Source organism: Sardina pilchardus, chromosome 13 (assembly GCF_963854185.1).
Source record: "Sardina pilchardus chromosome 13, fSarPil1.1, whole genome shotgun sequence".
NCBI lineage: Eukaryota > Metazoa > Chordata > Actinopteri > Clupeiformes > Clupeidae > Sardina > Sardina pilchardus.
Genome location: NC_085006.1, coordinates 22,460,620 through 22,478,523, shown reverse-complemented (window position 1 = coordinate 22,478,523; position 17,904 = coordinate 22,460,620). Strand labels below are relative to the sequence as shown.

General features: G+C 41.0%; 1 protein-coding gene across 2 annotated transcripts; it reads left to right on the top strand.

The window, feature by feature from the left end:
- The first annotated feature begins 87 nt into the window (after positions 1–87).
- LOC134099108 (NLR family CARD domain-containing protein 3-like) lies at positions 88–17,810 on the top strand. 2 transcript variants are annotated; one of them, XM_062551856.1, is made up of 10 exons: positions 88–591; positions 4,034–4,141; positions 4,389–4,496; positions 4,755–4,868; positions 6,465–8,270; positions 8,527–8,700; positions 9,094–9,264; positions 11,108–11,281; positions 13,513–13,680; positions 15,687–17,810. In XM_062551856.1, exons 1-10 carry the CDS (start codon positions 548–550, stop codon positions 15,865–15,867), a joined length of 3,048 nt encoding a protein of 1,015 aa, XP_062407840.1. In that variant the 5' UTR covers positions 88–547; the 3' UTR covers positions 15,868–17,810. The 2 variants fall into 2 exon arrangements, with proteins under 2 accessions (XP_062407840.1, XP_062407841.1); XM_062551857.1 differs by lacking the exon at positions 88–591 and having other exon boundaries at positions 4,075–4,141; positions 4,393–4,496.
- Positions 17,811–17,904: the final 94 nt, after the last annotated feature.

Genomic DNA, 17,904 nt, shown 5'->3' with positions numbered 1-17,904 from the left:
GCAATTGGTGAATAAACTCTTTTGAGAGGTGGATAAAATCTATTTCTGACATTTCAGAGGTGAATGAACTGTTTTTACTTGTGTTTAGCCTCTACTATTATTCTTAACTAATGTATTATTATGGCTATTATTATTACTATTTGTATGTCGCCTTGGACAAAATCGTCTACCAAATCCCACAACCGAGCAATTGCCTCTATCACTCTGCCCACAACAAAGCCTGGTCTACCAGACTCTCGTGCATATGCTCACCCCAAACCGTATCATCATGTGACAAGGCTGAAAACGAAACTGAAATTGTAACGGCAGAAAGAGAGATTGAACTGCGTCATCAAACAGGCTTATAACATTACAAAGTCTAGTCTATTTTTGTAAACGACAATAAAGAGTTTCAACGATGGATGTGAAAGTAGCCTACAGTTGGTTTCAAGTTATTAAGCCGAACTGTTTTAAGCGCATAATTTGAGACGTCTTTATGCCTAGACTGGCTGGCCGAGGCGAAGGCTATTTTGTTCTTTTATGACCGAATAGAAACACTGGTTAGATCATGAGTCAACACGACGACAAAAGCGCCCAGGACACTGAAGACAGGTAAGGGCTAGCAACAAGATGATACACATTAACCTTTACCCCACTGTTGGAACACGAGTCCAGAATCATAGTCTAAAGAATAAAGAATAAGTAGGCCTATAGCATAGGCTGTCCTACACGAAGGACATGCATATCATAGGCTATGCCAGTAAAAGTTTGAAATATGTTGTGATCCTGTAGCCTATTTAGCTGTAGGGAATATGTCTAGGCTAAATGACAATTTACATCATTTCAGTGTTCAGTTGCATTGGTCTGCTTATCCACATTAAAATAACCTCACCAGGACATCGGCCAACAATCTGTTGCATAAACAATACACAAAAAGCTACAAAAAAGTAGCTCCAAATAAGGGGATCCATTAGGATGACCAGACGTCCTCTTTTGCCCGGACATGTCCTCTTTTTGAAACCTAAAAATGTGTCCGGGCGGAATTTCAGAATCGTCCGGGATTTTGTTATTCTAGCCTAACGTGTTTTCACCAAATTTGCATTGCTCTCTCTTTCATTCACATAGTAGGCTAATCACGCCCTCCCCCTACAGTTCGCTTTGCATTGAGTTGAAGAGACTGACCTTAGAGCTACCGTCACTGGTCGATATTCTCGGCCTAAACATTTAATTGGTTATTCACCTCATCAGCGCACACTTCCTTGTTTACCACTGGCAACGCGCAAAACTATCCGGCATCTTCAGCCATGCCCAAACACAAGTGCAAGTTCACTGACGAATTGAAACGTAATTTCCATGCTTTCGTCTCGGTCGAGATCAATGCAAAGCAGGCAGTTTAGGAGGACTGAAAAGTATCAGCCATTGGACAACTTTTCAACTTTAAAAATGTCTCATTTTGTGCAATTAGGTTTTATTTTTTTTATTATTATTTTTGCTTTGCCATTGTTGTGACTATACTTTACATTGTATAGCCTAAATGTATAGGTCTAGTTTGTTTTTGCACATTTAAAAGTGCAGTGTTTTTCTGTTAGTGTTGGGCCGGCCAATAAAGCTCATTATCATATTTTTTTTTTCGCTACACAGTTTTGTCCATTGCCGTCTGGATACTATGATCTTCGGTAGGTGAAGGCGGCACACTTTGATCTTTGCTACTCCAGAGTAGGGGTGGGAATTGGCAAAAAAATTAAGATTCGATACTATTGCGATATTTGGGCCACAATTCGATAATATTGCGATTCTTAACATATTGCGATACACCAAGTATTGCAATTCGATTTTGCGATATATTGCTATTCATGTCTCTCATATTATTCTAAGTCATTACAAAAAATTAGGAAAATATACTGTTCAACACCCTTTGTAATGGCATGGTGCATGTCAAGGTCCTTACTATTCACTTTTTGTTGAAAACCAAAATACACCCACCTTTTTCGATGTGAAAGTAGTGTAGAGTGTCGTGTATAACAGGTTGTGATTGTGAAGCCATTTTCATTTATTATTGCTGTTGAATGCACAATGAAACACCACAACACGTGCCCCCCTTATAAGCGTAATAAGCTAATTTAATGTGATCAGAGTAAACCCTGAGTAAACTCGACTCAACTTAAAGTAAAATGGATAATTAAATTATATAATTAAGTATTGCGATACTTTGAGCTACAAGTATCGATTTAATTGTGTGCACAAAATATCGCGATACTGAACAGAATCGATTTTTTCCCCCACCACTACTCCAGAGCTAACTTTCAATGCAACTTGCCATAGCTTCAATTACAGTTTTTTCCAATCGTTTACACACATTTTTGAAAACAGGGCTCTTTTTGTCTAAACACCTCTACACCTTCTACACTGTCTCCATCTTATACACACCAACACAATCAATTCAAAACACATCTGTAAAAACCCTCTTCCAATGTATGGATCTTATTCAGACATATTGTATGAGAGCATTAGGAACCCAAGACTTTCTTCATGATTACTTTTGAGATAATAGAGAAAATACAATAAACTCATAGCAATGCACAAAACTGATGCTGCAGACAATATTTCTTTCTTTCACTGTACCGTTCAGTTACAGTGACAAGTCAATCAACAGAAAATGGCAAAATTATCGTTCTTACTACTGTAAAGTGTAGAAAAAATCTGTACACAAATAAAAAGTACTGTACACTTACAGTCACTGAAGAAAAACTAAAGCAACAATATAAACAACAATACGTGATACTCTAATCATCTCTCCGTCTAGCTGGATCAGGCCATAAGTTCATCCACATCACATCCGAAAGTCAAGCGCTCTCACTAGAAGGGTACTTCGTTTGGTGTGATTTCCAAGCGTGCATCGATGCATCTTTTTTGGCCTCAGATATCCCATAATCCATTGCGCAGCGCATGTAACATCATGTAAAGCTCCATGCCTCATGCAAATCGTCAAGCAACATACCCCCCCCCCCCTCAGGTCAGGTGACGCCAACTAGTGCTGTCCAAATGTAGGGACGCATTCCCGCAGGAGCAAGCTAACTGAGGCGCTACAGAGCAGTATTATCCAGCGTGCGCCCTTGACTTTTGGACACGGCTCAAGGCTGCGTTTAGACTGCAGATCGGATATCCTCAATTCCTCAACTAACTATATTGTGTGGAGCAGTAATATCCTCACTCTTGCACTTTCAGTTTCACTTTGGAGTGAGGATATTCCTACGCAGAGTCTAAGTTCTCCCAATATTATTCCGCCACACAATATAGTTATCCCTTTTACCTGCTAAGAAATGCACCACGTTTTATTTTGTCTCACCATACTTGGTCGTGTGACTGCTCATGTAACTGTATTTTAATATAGGGAAAACATGGAGGTGTTTGGTCACTTCTAAATTCATCTCTGTTTGGATCCTAATGAATGCATTGGGCTAGCTAAGTGCTATCAAAGTTGCGCCGCGCGCCAGAGCCAGTGAGTGCACGCATTGAACGTGAGAGGTATGCATCAACTCGTCTTAATTAAGCGAATAACGTAGTTTAATATCAAAAAATGGTGAAGTGTTCCTTTAAACACACGTGGGGAAACTGAACAGTCCAACCAGTAAAGTATGATAAGCTAGCCAACTACTTTGTTTACAAGACCAAGACATGGTGAGGCAACCACCACACATTGCCTTCTAATCTGTAGGAAACACTGCTGTTATACTGTTATCGGAGAATACATGTATGTTGTGGAACACAGCATTTGTTTCAATTCTACTTGCCATCCACTTAAAGAAAGACCTCGACAGAGATAAGAAAGTTCCCTTTACTTTTGCCTTACCTATTCCATATTCCTGATCAGCAAGGCATTGTTGAATATTGCTTGAAATTACTTTCTGTGTGTGTGTGTGTGTGTGTGTGTGTGTCTGTGTGTGTGTGTGTGTGTGTGTGCGTGTGTGTGTGTGTGTGTGTGTGTGTGTGTGTGTGTGTGTGTGTGTGTGTGTTTGTGTGTGTGTATGCGTATATGTGTGTGAACACCACCAAGGCAGGAGAGACCAGACTCACCTGTTCCCAGCATAGTGTCCATGAAGAGTGACCAGTCAAAGGGAATCCCCATCCTCTTCTCTACAGAAGATAAAGACACTCAGCCTAAGTAAGTCTGTTGTAATACTGTTCACTGATATATTGTTATAGGAAAATATGTTGTGAAGAAACACAACAATTTTTTCAATTCTACTTGCATCCACTTAAAGAAAGACCTCGACAGGGCTAAGAAATTTCCCCTTTACTCTTGCCTTGCCTTTTCCATATTTCTGATCTGTGTGCGTGTGCGTGTGCGTGTGCGTGTGCTGTGCGTGCGTGTGTGTGTGTGTGTGCATATGTGTGTGAACACCACCAAGGCAGGAGAGACCAGACTCACCTGTTCCCAGCATAGTGTCCATGAAGAGTGACCAGTCAAAGGGAATCCCCATCCTCTTCTCTACAGAAGATAAAGACACTCAGCCTAAGTAAGTCTGTTGTAATCCTGTTCACTGATATATTGTTATAGGAGAATATGTTGTGAAGAAACACAATTTTATTTTCAATTCTACTTGCCATCCACTTAAAGAAGGACCTCGACAGGGCTAAGAATAGTCCCTTTACTCTTGCCTTGCCTTTTCCATATTCCTGACCTGTGTGTGTGTGTGTGTGTGTGTGTGTGTGTGTGTGTGTGTGTGTGTGTGTGTGTGCGTGTGCGTGTGCATATGTGTGTGAACACCACCAAGGCAGGAGAGACCAGACTCACCTGTTCCCAGCATGATGTCCATGAAGAGTGACCAGTCAAAGGGAATCCCCATCCTCTTCTCTACAGAAGATAACTCAATACAAACTCAGTCTACGTAAGTCTGGTGCAATTCTTTTCACTCTTACAGGAGAATATGTTGTGAAGAAACACAACATTTATTTAAATTCTACACACCCATCCACTGAGTTTTAACTCAGCCTATGCAATTCTGGAATGTGTTCAGACAGTGAAAGAAGACAATTCGTCATTGTACAGACCTGTGTCATCATGACACTGAAACATTTGCTCACTTAAACCAGTCTTGCAATAGTTTTTGGAGTGTGGAGTGTAGTCTTAAGCCTACCTTACACTGACAGACTTTGACAAGATTTGGGAAAGATTCTTGAAAGGTTGTAGTCTTTTAACTAATGCCTCATTCAAGCTTTACTCAAAAGACTACAATCTTTCAAGAATCTTTCCCAAATTTTGTCAAAATCTGTCAGTGTAAGGTAGGTTTTAGTTGTACTATAATTCTGTCCTCAGGGCACTGAGGGCCAGATGCACTAACAACGTGCCCTAACTGCAAGCTACGCAACCGAATGCATGCAACAAAATCAGTTCCATCCCTGTATTTTCAATTGGAATGTCCTGACTGAATGCGATGCGACTGAACGCGACAAGTTGCTTTGCTACGTTTTGTCGCTCTGTCCGTTTCTATTTTAGTTGCGTCGCGTCGCCTTGACATTAACTTTTTCGCGACGTAACAAAGGTTCATTAAAGAATGTAATGGATACAATGTGGACACAAACTATCCGGCGCAACGCGACAGTCGCGCAGTCGCTTACAATTAGGACACGGTGTAAGACAGCGCTAATACGGTGTTTTTGTATGCGCATAATGCGAATGCTGTGCTTTGCTCTAAGCCGCGGCTAATAGTCAAGAAATTACGGTAGTAGTTCTACTAATCCACTTTAAAAAAAAACCACTTGAACCATTTACTGCACGTAGACGAAGGCTATGACTTAATACCTAGTCTAAAAGATTGGGAAGTGTAGGCTATGTCGTGAAAGAGAAAATACGATATTAGAAAGGCAAACAAAAGTTAAGTTTGCTTTTGACATAGTACAATGCGCTGTTATCATACTTATGGCGGAATACTTAATTAATTGCTATTAGCACTTCTCCTCCCCTGTGTTTGTGTGATACACCCACTTTTAGCTGATACTCCCAGAAATGCATTATGCATGACACGGAAAGCGCAAATAGCTTTTCTCAGCTCCCACGACAGGCAGTCTGCACTTTTCACTCAGTGCGGCCTGTTTGTACTTACCTCGCCATGTTTTTATGCGCATGTTACGCCTGAAATGGGCGCAAAAACGGTCAATGGATATAATGCTCTCCACTTTTCGATAATGCAAGAGAATGCTTAAATAAGATGAGAGAGCATACCGCTCACTTTGCTAAGTGTATTCATGTGGCACAAATCAGAAGCATTTTAAGTGCTGTACCAGAGTCCTGTTGGCATGATGTATGTTGGCATGATAAAGTATATAATGCCATGAACTTTCAGATAAACACCAAAATACTTTCTCAACTTGAAATATTTTGTTGGACACCAAGCAAAAATACCTTCATTTCAAAGGTGATAACATCTGCACACATGAATGCTTGATATTTTGTTGTGTTCTTTTTGTATGTCTTCATTTTGTAGATGTCAAACAGTACCTGAGTCACCAACAGATATTCTTCTGTATCATTCTGCAAGGCACAAATCCAGGATGGAAATTCAGTTTCAGAATGTACAGGAGGGAAGCTGTTTGCGGGATAGCCCTGCACACCTCCAAGATATTTACACAGACCTCCACATCACAGAGCAGGGAGTGGCAGAGGTCAATACTGAACATGAGGTCAGACTCATAGAGACGCCGTCATGGAAGACAGAATTAGAGGATAATGGAATATCATACAATGATGTATTTCAATCTTTACCTGGACAATGTGTACAAACCAGAACTGTGATGACAACTGGTGTAGCAGGTATTGGGAAAACAGTCATGGTAAGAAAGTTCATTCTTGATTGGGCCCAAGGAAGAGCCAACCAGGATGTCCATTTCATTATTCCCATTGAATTCAGAGAGCTGAATTTGGTTAAAGAGAAGAAATACAGTATTGTGAGTGTTCTTCGCACCTTCATTGAAAGTATAAAAGATGTTGGAGATTCTCAAAAAATCGGAGAGTACCTTGATACATGTAAGCTCTTGTTTATTCTTGATGGTCTTGATGAATGCCGGATTCCCCTTGATTTCCAGAACATCGATCACAGTTATGACATAACAGAACCTACTTCAGTCGACATCTTATTGACAAACCTAATTAAAAGAAACTTGCTTCCATCTGCTCTTGTCTGGATCACCTCTCGACCAGCTGCAGCCAGTCAGATCGCTCCTCAGTGCATTGACCGTGTGACGTATTTACAAGGTTTTACAGATCCTCAGAAAGAGGAGTACTTCAGAAAAACAATCAGTGATGAGTGTCTGGCCGACAGAGCCCTGGCACACCTGAAGTCCTGCAGGAGTCTCTACAACATGTGCTACATTCCTCTCTTCTCCTGGATGTCCTCAGTTGTCCTTGAGAGGAGGTTGAAAGAGACTGAGAAGGGAGAGATTCCCACCACACTGACTCAAATGTACACACAATTCCTGGTGATTCACGTACACATCAGACAAGACAAGTACATGGAGACAACAGAAGGAGGTGAAGAGATGATCTTCAAACTGGGTAAACTGGCTTTTGAGCAGCTCCAGAAGGGCAATCTGATCTTCTACGAGGAGGACCTGAGGGACTGTGGTCTTGATGTGAAAGAGGCTTCATTATATTCAGGAGTGTGCACTGAAATGTTCAGAAAGGAATTTGGTTTATTTGAAGGGAAGGTTTTCTGCTTTGTACATTTGAGTGTTCAGGAGTATTTAGCAGCGCTCTATGTCTACCTGACATTTGTGCGCAACAACACAAATGTGCTTGACACACAAAAGCACTGCACTCAATCCAGACCTGATCTACACAATCTGTACAAGACTGCAGTGGACCTGGCATTACAGAGTAGGGATGGACACCTGGATCTTTTCCTCCGATTCCTGCTGGGCTTTTCACTAGAGTCCAATCAGAAGCTTTTGCGAGATGTACTGCCACAGATAGGATGGCCATCACAGAGAACAGTCCCTATAAATAAATATCTCAAGAAAATGATTTGTGAGAACCCAGCTCCAGAGAAAAGTATCAACCTGTTCCACTGTATGAATGAAGTCAAAGACCACTCCTTGGTGTCAGAGATGCAGAGCTATCTCCAGTTACGGTCGCTCTCCGCAGTCAAACTCTCCACTTGCCACTGGGCAGCGCTCAACTTTGTGCTGCTCACATCAGGAAGAGAACTAGATATGTTTGACCTGAGCCAGTATGGAGAATCCAGCGAGGCCCTCCACTATCTACTGCCGGTGGTGAAAGCCTCCAGGATGGTTCTGTAAGTATGAGCTAAAACAGACACTTATGTAAAGCAACACTATGCAACAGTATGCCACTTATTGAGGTATGTATGTTTTGAATGAGCCATTCATTATATCAATTTCAGAGTTGTTTAAAAAGCATGGGGAAACTGTGGCACATATTTGGTGATGTGGCTTTTAGATCGAATTTGTGTTCTCTTGCATGTCAAAGCATATAGATTGTTTTTTTTTTTGTAATCTCCTTGCGGTTTCTTTATTGCTGTGTTTTGGCAGGGCGAGTAAATGCAGCTTGGCAGATAAAACCTGTGAGGAACTAGCCAGTGCGGTCATATTCTGCACATCTAGTATCAGAAGACTCGACCTGAGCTTCAGCAAACTCAGTCATGCAGGTGTGATGCATCTGTCATCTGCGTTGGAAAATCCCAACTGTAAACTGCAGGCATTCAGGTGAGGTGACTATAGTGGCCAAGTCAAATCTAAATTAAATTGATTCAGCCAATGTTAAATGACATGACCTTTTTTTGTTTAAAAACAATTTGAAAATACAATCCTACAAGCAAAGATAGAAATAGAGACAGTGTTGTTTTAAGCATACATACTGATTTATCAATTTGACAATTAGACATAAGGAACATTTTGTGAAAAGATGTAAAATCTACACAAGACAAATAGTATTTATCCTTTGACCAACTCTTAATGGTGACATACTGTATCTTCCTTAGTCCATTTAAGCAGCAAACACTTCATTGGCCTGTAAATACACACTTCAGATACTTTACTTTATGAAAGGTATGTTGATATACAGTATAACTGAATGTAATTCTACTATGTCTTCTTCAGATTGAATGGCTGTAAGATCCCTCTGAAAAGTTGTGCTGTGTTGGCCACAGCATTCAGTAAGACCCCTGCTCTGACTGAGCTCAACCTGAATGATAATGAGGTGGGGGATTCTGGTGCACAGCTAATCGCAGCTGGGCTGCAAAACCCACAGTGTAAACTACAGATATTAAGGTGAGATTTGCAGCTAAGCAAAGTCATGTTACAGCAATGGAGCTCGTCATGTGTAATGTGTGTATTAATGATGTCCCTCTTTTTGAATAATTTGAAGTAGAGTGTTTTCAACTACTTCTTTGCCTGCTCTCCAACTTAAAGTGATAAAAGTATGATATAAGCAGTTGTTGGACTTCTGCTTCAAACACAGCACAGAAACTGCCCTCATAAAAGTTACAGACAACATCCTTCTCTTTGCTAACTCCGACTTCCTAATCTTCCTTGATCTCAATGTCGTCCTTGATACTTACAACCAAATTTGTACAGTATGCGCTGCACGCACACGCTCCCTTTTAGGGGAAACATGCCCATTTGGATTGAACAGAAACCTATGGAGCTGCATGACAGTAGGGAGCAAAAATGGCTTATACTGTACTTGCTAAATCTTTGAACAAACGGGAATAAAAGGCAGAAAATAAGGTTGGTGTGAGAGTCATCTGTGTGTTCATGGGAATTTCCCATTTACTAAGAGTGTATCAGAAACGTAGTCACCGTCAGGCTGCCGTGGCTGACTGTATAACTAAGTTCAGCAAGCTTAACTTTACATAACGATAGCTAAACTTTTAGTCACACCTTAATTCTATCATTTAAAATACGAACATATATCCTACAACTAGTGAGATAATTGGGTATGTCATACTGAAACTCCAGGTATCTAGCTAGCAAGCTAACTGTTTTACTTTGGAGGTTATGGTAAGTACTGTACGAGGTAAATTTGTCCTCAGCATTGGGGACACAAATTAAGTTGGTAATGTACATAGTTTTGGCATGAGTCAGTTGCATATATATTTCTTCATTACTGTTGTGTCGGTAAAAGTTGAATATCCTGTAAATTAATAACTAGATGTAATGTGTGACTGCTGGCTACCGTTCCAAATCAATGGAATCAATGATATAGTGCTAGTTTGCTTTCACCTACTGTAAATGAGGCGTGATGCAGAGAAACTTCTCTTTGTGACGATGCACCATTAGTATACCATCAAACTTTCTATCCTCACATCTTCAGCACTCAACATTACTATCAAAGATTTGTGTACTTCTTATATTATCTCTACTATCTCTTATCACTTATGATGTTCAGCAGGGTTCAATTCTTGGTTCCCTCCTTTTCATTCTGTACATCATTCCCCTCAGACAAAGCCTCCGCCGACACAGCTTATACTTCCACTGATTTATTAATGATGAAACTTAACTCTACCTCTCCTCTAAGACCAATACCTCCACCACCCACTCCACGGTCCATCTCACCATCACCTCCAGACTTGACTACTACAATAGCAGTAGACAGCGTACCAAACAAAACCCATCAATAAGATACATCCAGAACTCAGCGGCCCTTCTGCTCACCTCCACTCGCTTGATTTTTAAAATACTTATTCTCACCTACAAAGCCCTCAACAACTTTTTAATCCATACCTCTCTGACCTCCTCACCTCCAGTCAGGTCAGTGGACCACACCTAGGGCAACTCACAACTGCCACACCCTCCCTTATGAATGCCCTCTCCAACAACATTGGGCAATCAAACAATCTACCTACCTTCAAGCAGGCCCTCAAAACCCACCTCTTCAAACCATTTTCTATTTATTCCCGTTGATCATTGTTTAATCACCTCATCTTTTGTCATCTTTTTGTACTGTTTTCTTCTCCTTGTCTGTGTATTTTGTGTGCTTTCTTCTATTCAAGGTTTGTATGTGTGATGTACATCATCTTAGAGTGTATTGAAAAGTACTGTATAAACATTATTTTACATTATTTTTGCATTATTATTTCATGGACAGATGTATTTGCATGTACATTTGCAGGCTTCGAAGCTGTAAGATTGCTGAGGCAGGCTTTCAGTCTCTGGCCGCAGCCCTGCAGTCAAAGCCATCCCTGTTGAGAGAGCTGGACCTCAGTATGAACAGGCCAGGGCACCTTGCGCTCAAGGCACTGTGTGACGCCCTGTGTGATCCACTCTGTGAGCTTCACATACTCAAGTGAGTGTTACTCAGGCATGAAAACTCCTCACCTTTTGGCGAAATTCGCCGTTTTGAATCAAAAATAGGTGACTTACATAATTCGTGCAGATCCGATGAGAAAATATTTGGGGGGGGGGGGGGGGGGGGTCAAGGTTAAAATTCAGGCGCAGAATCCAACGCATCTTGAGGTGTTTCCAGAGCCGTATTTAAAACGTGATCAGCAACGGATGCGTGAATGTAGCCCCTATGCGTTTAATAAACATTGGAAGCTAATTGTTGACAAAGACGCAACACGAACAGAACGCACACGCCAAGTATAGCCTCCCTGTTGTGAGCGCAGATGCGTGAGATGTCAGCTGGAATAGTGATCCTAGGAGAGATGCCGAGGGATTTCACAGGTGGGCTAGTTGAAACTTTCAACTTCTTTTAGAAAAAGACGCTGAGATTAGTGTAGCAACGTAGCATAGGTTGTTTTCTTTTAAGGTTCGTTTTGTCCAGAGACACAGTTGATTGACATGATAATGCTGTCTTTTGCCTATGTAACTCAAATGATTCGCTAGTAACGTAGCCAAACAAAGTTGCAACTGCTTCAGACCACACGTAACGCACGTAACCTTTTGAGTTATGTGTGTGACTTGCAACAAGTTTCAGTTACACCCGGATCATTATGATTTACAAGTTTGTAAGCCAGGCATAACGTAAATTTACATTTGATTGTCGAGTTACAGGACCCTGATCAGTAGCCTAGTCTGTACCTAGAGGTAGCCTACAGTTTAACATGTAATATGAAGACAGTTCACTCTTCTCAACTTTTTCACCCCTGACCCGTTTTCATGCCTGGTTACTACGTATAAAAGAGAAAATATGGAATCTGGAGTTGTAATAATAATAATAATAATATATAAATAAATACTGTATGTTTTATTTATATAGCGCCTCTCTCAGACTCAAGGACAAGGTCACTTAACAAAGTCAACACAAACAGACCACACATAGAGCATGTCAACACAAAAAGAAAAGAAAAAGAAAAAAAGCATTTGCGTGTCTAAGTGGTGGCAGAAGATGAGTTTTGAAGGAAGGAAAGGAGGGACAGTCACAAAGGGATTGAGGGAGGGAATTCCGGAGCTTAGAGGCCATGACGCTGAAAGACTTGCCACCCAGGGTAGAGAGTCTGGTGAGGGAGACAGAGAGGAGATTCTGGTAAGAGGATCTTGGGGAGCGGGAAGGAGTGTAAGTGATCAGAAAGTCACAGAGGTAAGGAGGAGCAAGGTCATGGAGGGGTTTGAAAATGAGAAGTAGAGTTTTGAATTGTATTCGGGACAGAACCGGTTAGCTGTGAAGAACCGGTTACCAGTGAAGCTGAGAAAGAATAGGGGTGAGGTGAGCAGATCTCTTGGTATGAGTGATTAGTCTGGCTGCAGAGTTCTGAATATATAGATCCAGGCTTATGATCCAGAAGTGAAAGATTGCAGTCTTGGTGAGGAATTTACAGTAATTTGGGGATCTGAACTGAGTTTGGGGTCTAGCTGTATTCAAGGGGTCAAGGTTTCTGACAACAGAAGCGGATTTGACAAGTGTACCATCAATATTCAGACTGAGACTCTGAGATTTGGGGCTGATAAGAAGGATTTCAGTTTTATCTGTGTTGAGTTTTAGAAAGTTATCCATCCATAGCTTCAAGGCAATGGAATTGAAGGCCATGTCTAGGATGACTTGGCCAAGGGGTAGGATATTTATAATGATGAGGAGGGGCCCAAGAACAGAAACCTGGGGGACCCACGAGTGACGGGATGTGGAAGACTTATGTGGACCCAGAGTGACAAACTATTGTCTGTTGGAGAGGTACGACTGAAACCAGTTGAGGTCTATGTCTAAGATACCAAGAGCTGACAGGCGGGAAATTAAAACATTGTGGTAGACCGTGTCAAATGCAGCGCTTAAATCCAGAGGCATTTCAAATTGATTATGCCTTCTGCCATCGCATCGCAATCATGTGGACCGAAAACATGAAAGGGAAACAACACCGAATGAAATAACATATTTATTTGTTGTCACCAAAAGTATGTCATGGGGATGTGGGATTATCTGATTGAGAGTGTAATGAGTGACTGGAGTGTTAGAGTGGAGAATGCTGCCCAGCCAGCCAAGGCTCAGTGGTACATGTAGCAGACAGCCAGAGACAGAGACGAGTCAGTTGGTGCCACTAGAGATGGATACTCATTTATTGCTATTTTGTTTTTTATAAACAGGCTTAATAACTGTAACCTGACTGAGCAGAGCTGTGTAAATCTGGCATCTGTGCTTGAAGTTTTGAGCCTGAGAGAGCTGCACCTCAGTGACAACATGCTTCAAGATTCAGGAGTGAGCGAAATCTCGTCTACCTTGGCGAAACAGAAATGCAACCTGGAGGTTTTGAAGTAAGTATTTTTCGAAAAATTGACTGTTAGACTTTGCTTCAACATAGTATTGTCATAAATTACTAAATGACAATGTATTTCCATGACCTATAATGAATGGTACAATATACTAACCAAAGATTTAAGAGAGACCGTGTAGTGTTCAAGACTTTTTAGAGCGAAAGATTAATAAATGGGCATTGAATAAACTAAATTGGGCTAACAACTCAAGCAAGCAGTAAAGCTAAAAACCAGATAACCTATACACCAATTCTTTGTGTGAATATATTTATATTAATGTATTTTGTATTTTTGTTCTACTGATGCAACAAAGTGCACTGATATTCCATGATTTTGCTCCAAATATGATCCATGACTCGGTTTTCAGAACTGGAGCTAGAAGTATAGCCTGGCTCCGCCTGACTACATACTTCCGCTCAATTTAATTACATTGCATGTAAATGCAATGTACTGTTATCCCTGTTCTTCTTATTATCGTAATTATTCTGCTTCCGACCAAAATCAACGATCAAAGGCTCTAAAACCACTGAACCGTTTGACGTCATTCAAGCACTCCTACAAAGGTCTCGAAACGGACATTTGTTCTATTATTTTTCACATTTGTAAACTTTATACTTTTTGAGATATTTACGATAAAAGAGTTCAAAAATCCCATAGACTTAACGTTGAGACCCTTTGGCGGCAAATATTAATTGTTACGTCAGTGCTCAGCTGTCAGTAATCAAGGATCTTTGATCCAAAGCCATGCCACCGCTGCTAAACCTGCATTGCTATTGTTTGTTTATTAGCAAGCTATTCGTTTCAGCTAGGCTATAGGGACTTGCCAGCCAGGCAATCATTTAAAGCTTTCGGTATCATTCACAAATTAAAAACATTTGTTAACAGCTTATTGTACATTCCTATTAGGACAATCACGCTGGAGACACTTCGAAGAACATCGGCCGACATCCTGAATAGCCTAGGCCTACATAAAATATCCTGCGGCGTCGGGTCCTTAATATTACCACTTCGAACGTGCATTATTTTCCTATAAACGCACGGCGCGTCGTTGATTATCCCTTACGTAAGCTAACGTTACATTTGCTAAATATCCTACCTGTTGCTGCATCATCGTTGATTGGCGTTGTTTGAGATTTTATTCCGTATTCCAATGGTGTCTAGCCTATGGCCTACTTTTAACCTGCATTAGTATATGAAGGCTATAAGCTATCCTACCAGTCGTTTCACTGTAGGCCTAGGCTACTAAAGTGTCAGCTCTTGCAACTCGTTTGAAGTTGGCAACTTCATTTCAGTCTTTTAAATTCTAATGAAGAGTTATTTTCCATAATAGCCTATATCCACAATTTTGATGCATTTTCATAAATCACTTTTTAAATGTGACTTTCCATGTAATTTCAGTGTAATTGGGTTGTTGTTATTTATCTATTCTTCTGTGTAGCCTAGTAGTCTTTTTAACTATAGGCCTAATACAATGTTTTACACAGTCAGCAACCTTTTTGCATTACATGCAATGGTAATTCCTTCCATGGAATTACATTTTCTAGTTTCTCTTCATCATCCGTCTGGTATAGCTTGATTCAGATTGGTTTACTCCGGCAAGTGCATCTCCGCCCAATCAGCGAACAGAGGGCGTTCCCAAGAGCAATTACATTTAAGTTTCAATCGTTATCGTTGTGTCCCCCATGGTTATCATACGCCATTACCAAACGTTAGCGATTGAACTCCAACGAATTCAAACTTCAGACAAGCGTCCACAAACCAGGAAATAAACGTTTACCAATGGATCTAGGCCAGAATCTTTGCGAAGAAGAGAGTCTGGTTTCCAGGCTACTAGAAGTATGCTCATAGAATAGATTTGATGTGTAATGTAAATAGAAATGTACAACAACATTGGGTGCTACTGGAACACAGGTTGTCACAGGACTGTGGATGAAAGGTTGAAATGAATGACTAGAAAGCCTTTCCCTCAATGTTTTACCATGTGAAACATGTCTCTCCTCCTGAAGGTTGTGTAATTGCAGCGTGACTGAGGAAGGCTTCGGTCACTTGGCTTCAGCGCTGAGGTCCAATCCCTCACACCTCAGAGAACTCTACCTGAACTGGAACCCTGGTAAAGAGCATGGAGAGGAACTGCTCGGGGGATTACAACAGGACCAAGAGTATGCTTTAGACAAATTAGAGTTATAATGGCATATCATTATGTTTAAAGGTGTAGTATGCAGGTTCAGGTATTTTTTTAACCGGAAGTTCTGCTACACAACACTGAAGGGAAAATGGAAGTGTGTAAATGGTCTACGGAGCAGGAGTTCCTGATAACGCTCTTTTAACTTCTGCTCGTACTGTAACTGACTAACCCTAACCCTCATATAGCACACGTTCCTCACACAAGTTGTTACTGCAGTCTGTCACCCCTCGCACTGAATTACTGTAGAGAAAAGAAGTTTTTCTTTTTTTGCTCCACATCTGTGGAATGAGTTGCAGAATACATGGAGTACTCTGCCTTCATTGGATACTTTTAAGAGAGAAATTAATATTGTGTGCACTGAGGAATGTCATTGCTTTTAGAAGTATTTCACAAAACTCTTAGCTGCTACTGTGTTTTATGTAAATGTGTTAATGTGTTTGTCTGTGTCTGGAACTATTTGTTTGGCTGCCATTTTGACCAGGACTCCCTGGCAGAAGAGACGCTCAGTCTCTATGGGACAATCCCACGGTAGCCAAGTCATTGCTAAAGACACATTGAGATGAGTTTCTTTTCTCGTTTTGGCAAGTAGCCGTATAATAAGCGTGATAATGTATAGAACGCCGGTCATTATCGGAAAATAATTCCCTTCAGGACGAAGCAAAACCCCTGCGCTGCGCGTCGGGGTTCAGTTCATCCTGTCGGGAATTATTTTCCGATAATGACAGGCGTTCTATACATTATCCCTTACATAAGATTGTGTTTCATTCTAAACTAGACTTGTATACTGTATGTAATTGGAATGCACTGTAGGCTAATGTGGTTTTTGGACTTTCCATTTTTTGTCATGTATACTGTATGTAGACTTATACCAGTTGGTCATTATGAAGCTTTATATCTTTGTAACATTGTGTTGTATTACTTAAATAAGGTGTATTTTAGTGCACTTGTCTTCACCTGCTGCGCGTCGGGGTTCTATTCATCCTGTCAGGAATTATTTTCCGATAATGACCGGCGTTCTATACATTATCCCCACTGCTTGGTCAAATTTCCTATTGTGATGCGCTATTTGGAACGTGCATTATTTTTCTTTATCTCCCTCAACAATGGAATTCTCTTCTCTGATTGGCTGATGGGGTGGCCATTAACTTCATATAACCTGCTACCTTTGAAGTAGTTCCCGTATCACACTTGAATATTAATTCGCCAAACTCGTTGCGTTTACTGTAAATGAACTGTCACGTTGCATCCAAGCTGAAATACAGACGTGCAGAACCATAGTAACATTGTAGCATATGACGGAGGTGGATTGTAGCTAGTTGGATGCCATGTAGGCTATAAAAGTAGCGATCTTTCAAAGTTAAAGTTAATCAGAATCCTGGGATATGCCCGCTTGACAACGGGAGAGATAGAACTAACGACTGGCTCTTGGCCGTAGCAACCAGCCATTTAGAACTAACGACTGGCTTTTGGCCATAGCAACCATCCATTTAGAACTAGTAACGGCAGTTTTGTCCTGCAAGTAGAAAGTTGATATGTGGCGGAAAAGTAGTCCCACAGTCAAGACAGTTTTAGCGATGTTAACGGACGCAACGGTGGAATAAAACTATGTTCTAAATATACAGGTTATGAATACCAACGGGAGATAAGCGGGATAACGGCCTTCGAGGTCGACCGGTTCGATGGAAATAATGGCACGGCGGAGGTAACTCCGTCTCCGTGCTTCGCACGTCGCCGGAGTTCTAGACCTCCACCTAGCCATTATTTCCATCGAACCGGTCACCTCGTCGGCCGTTATCCCTTACATATACCGCACGGCTATGAAGTAGTTCCCTTCTTTTGGGCTTATTACACTTGAATATTAATTCGCCAATGTGAATGTAACCGTCGTTGATTATCCCTTGTAGACCACTAACCACTCAAAGACAGCAGGACAATAAAATCGAAGTCAAATGGAAAACTGAATTCCTGTGCTTTAATCAACACATCATTCTGGCAGCACCGATGCAAACCAGCCAAAACCCCTCAATATTTTATTGTGT

What these genes read in the sequence shown, in the direction of transcription:
- LOC134099108 (XM_062551856.1), top strand. Translation starts at nt 548, where the DNA reads ATGAGTCAACACGACGACAAAAGCGCCCAGGACACTGAAGACAG. An exon ending in AAAGCCTCCAGGATGGTTCT is followed by an intron (nt 8,271 to 8,526) that starts GTAAGTATGAGC and finishes GTGTTTTGGCAG; the next exon opens with GGCGAGTAAATGCAGCTTGG. An exon ending in TGTAAACTGCAGGCATTCAG is followed by an intron (nt 8,701 to 9,093) that starts GTGAGGTGACTA and finishes TGTCTTCTTCAG; the next exon opens with ATTGAATGGCTGTAAGATCC.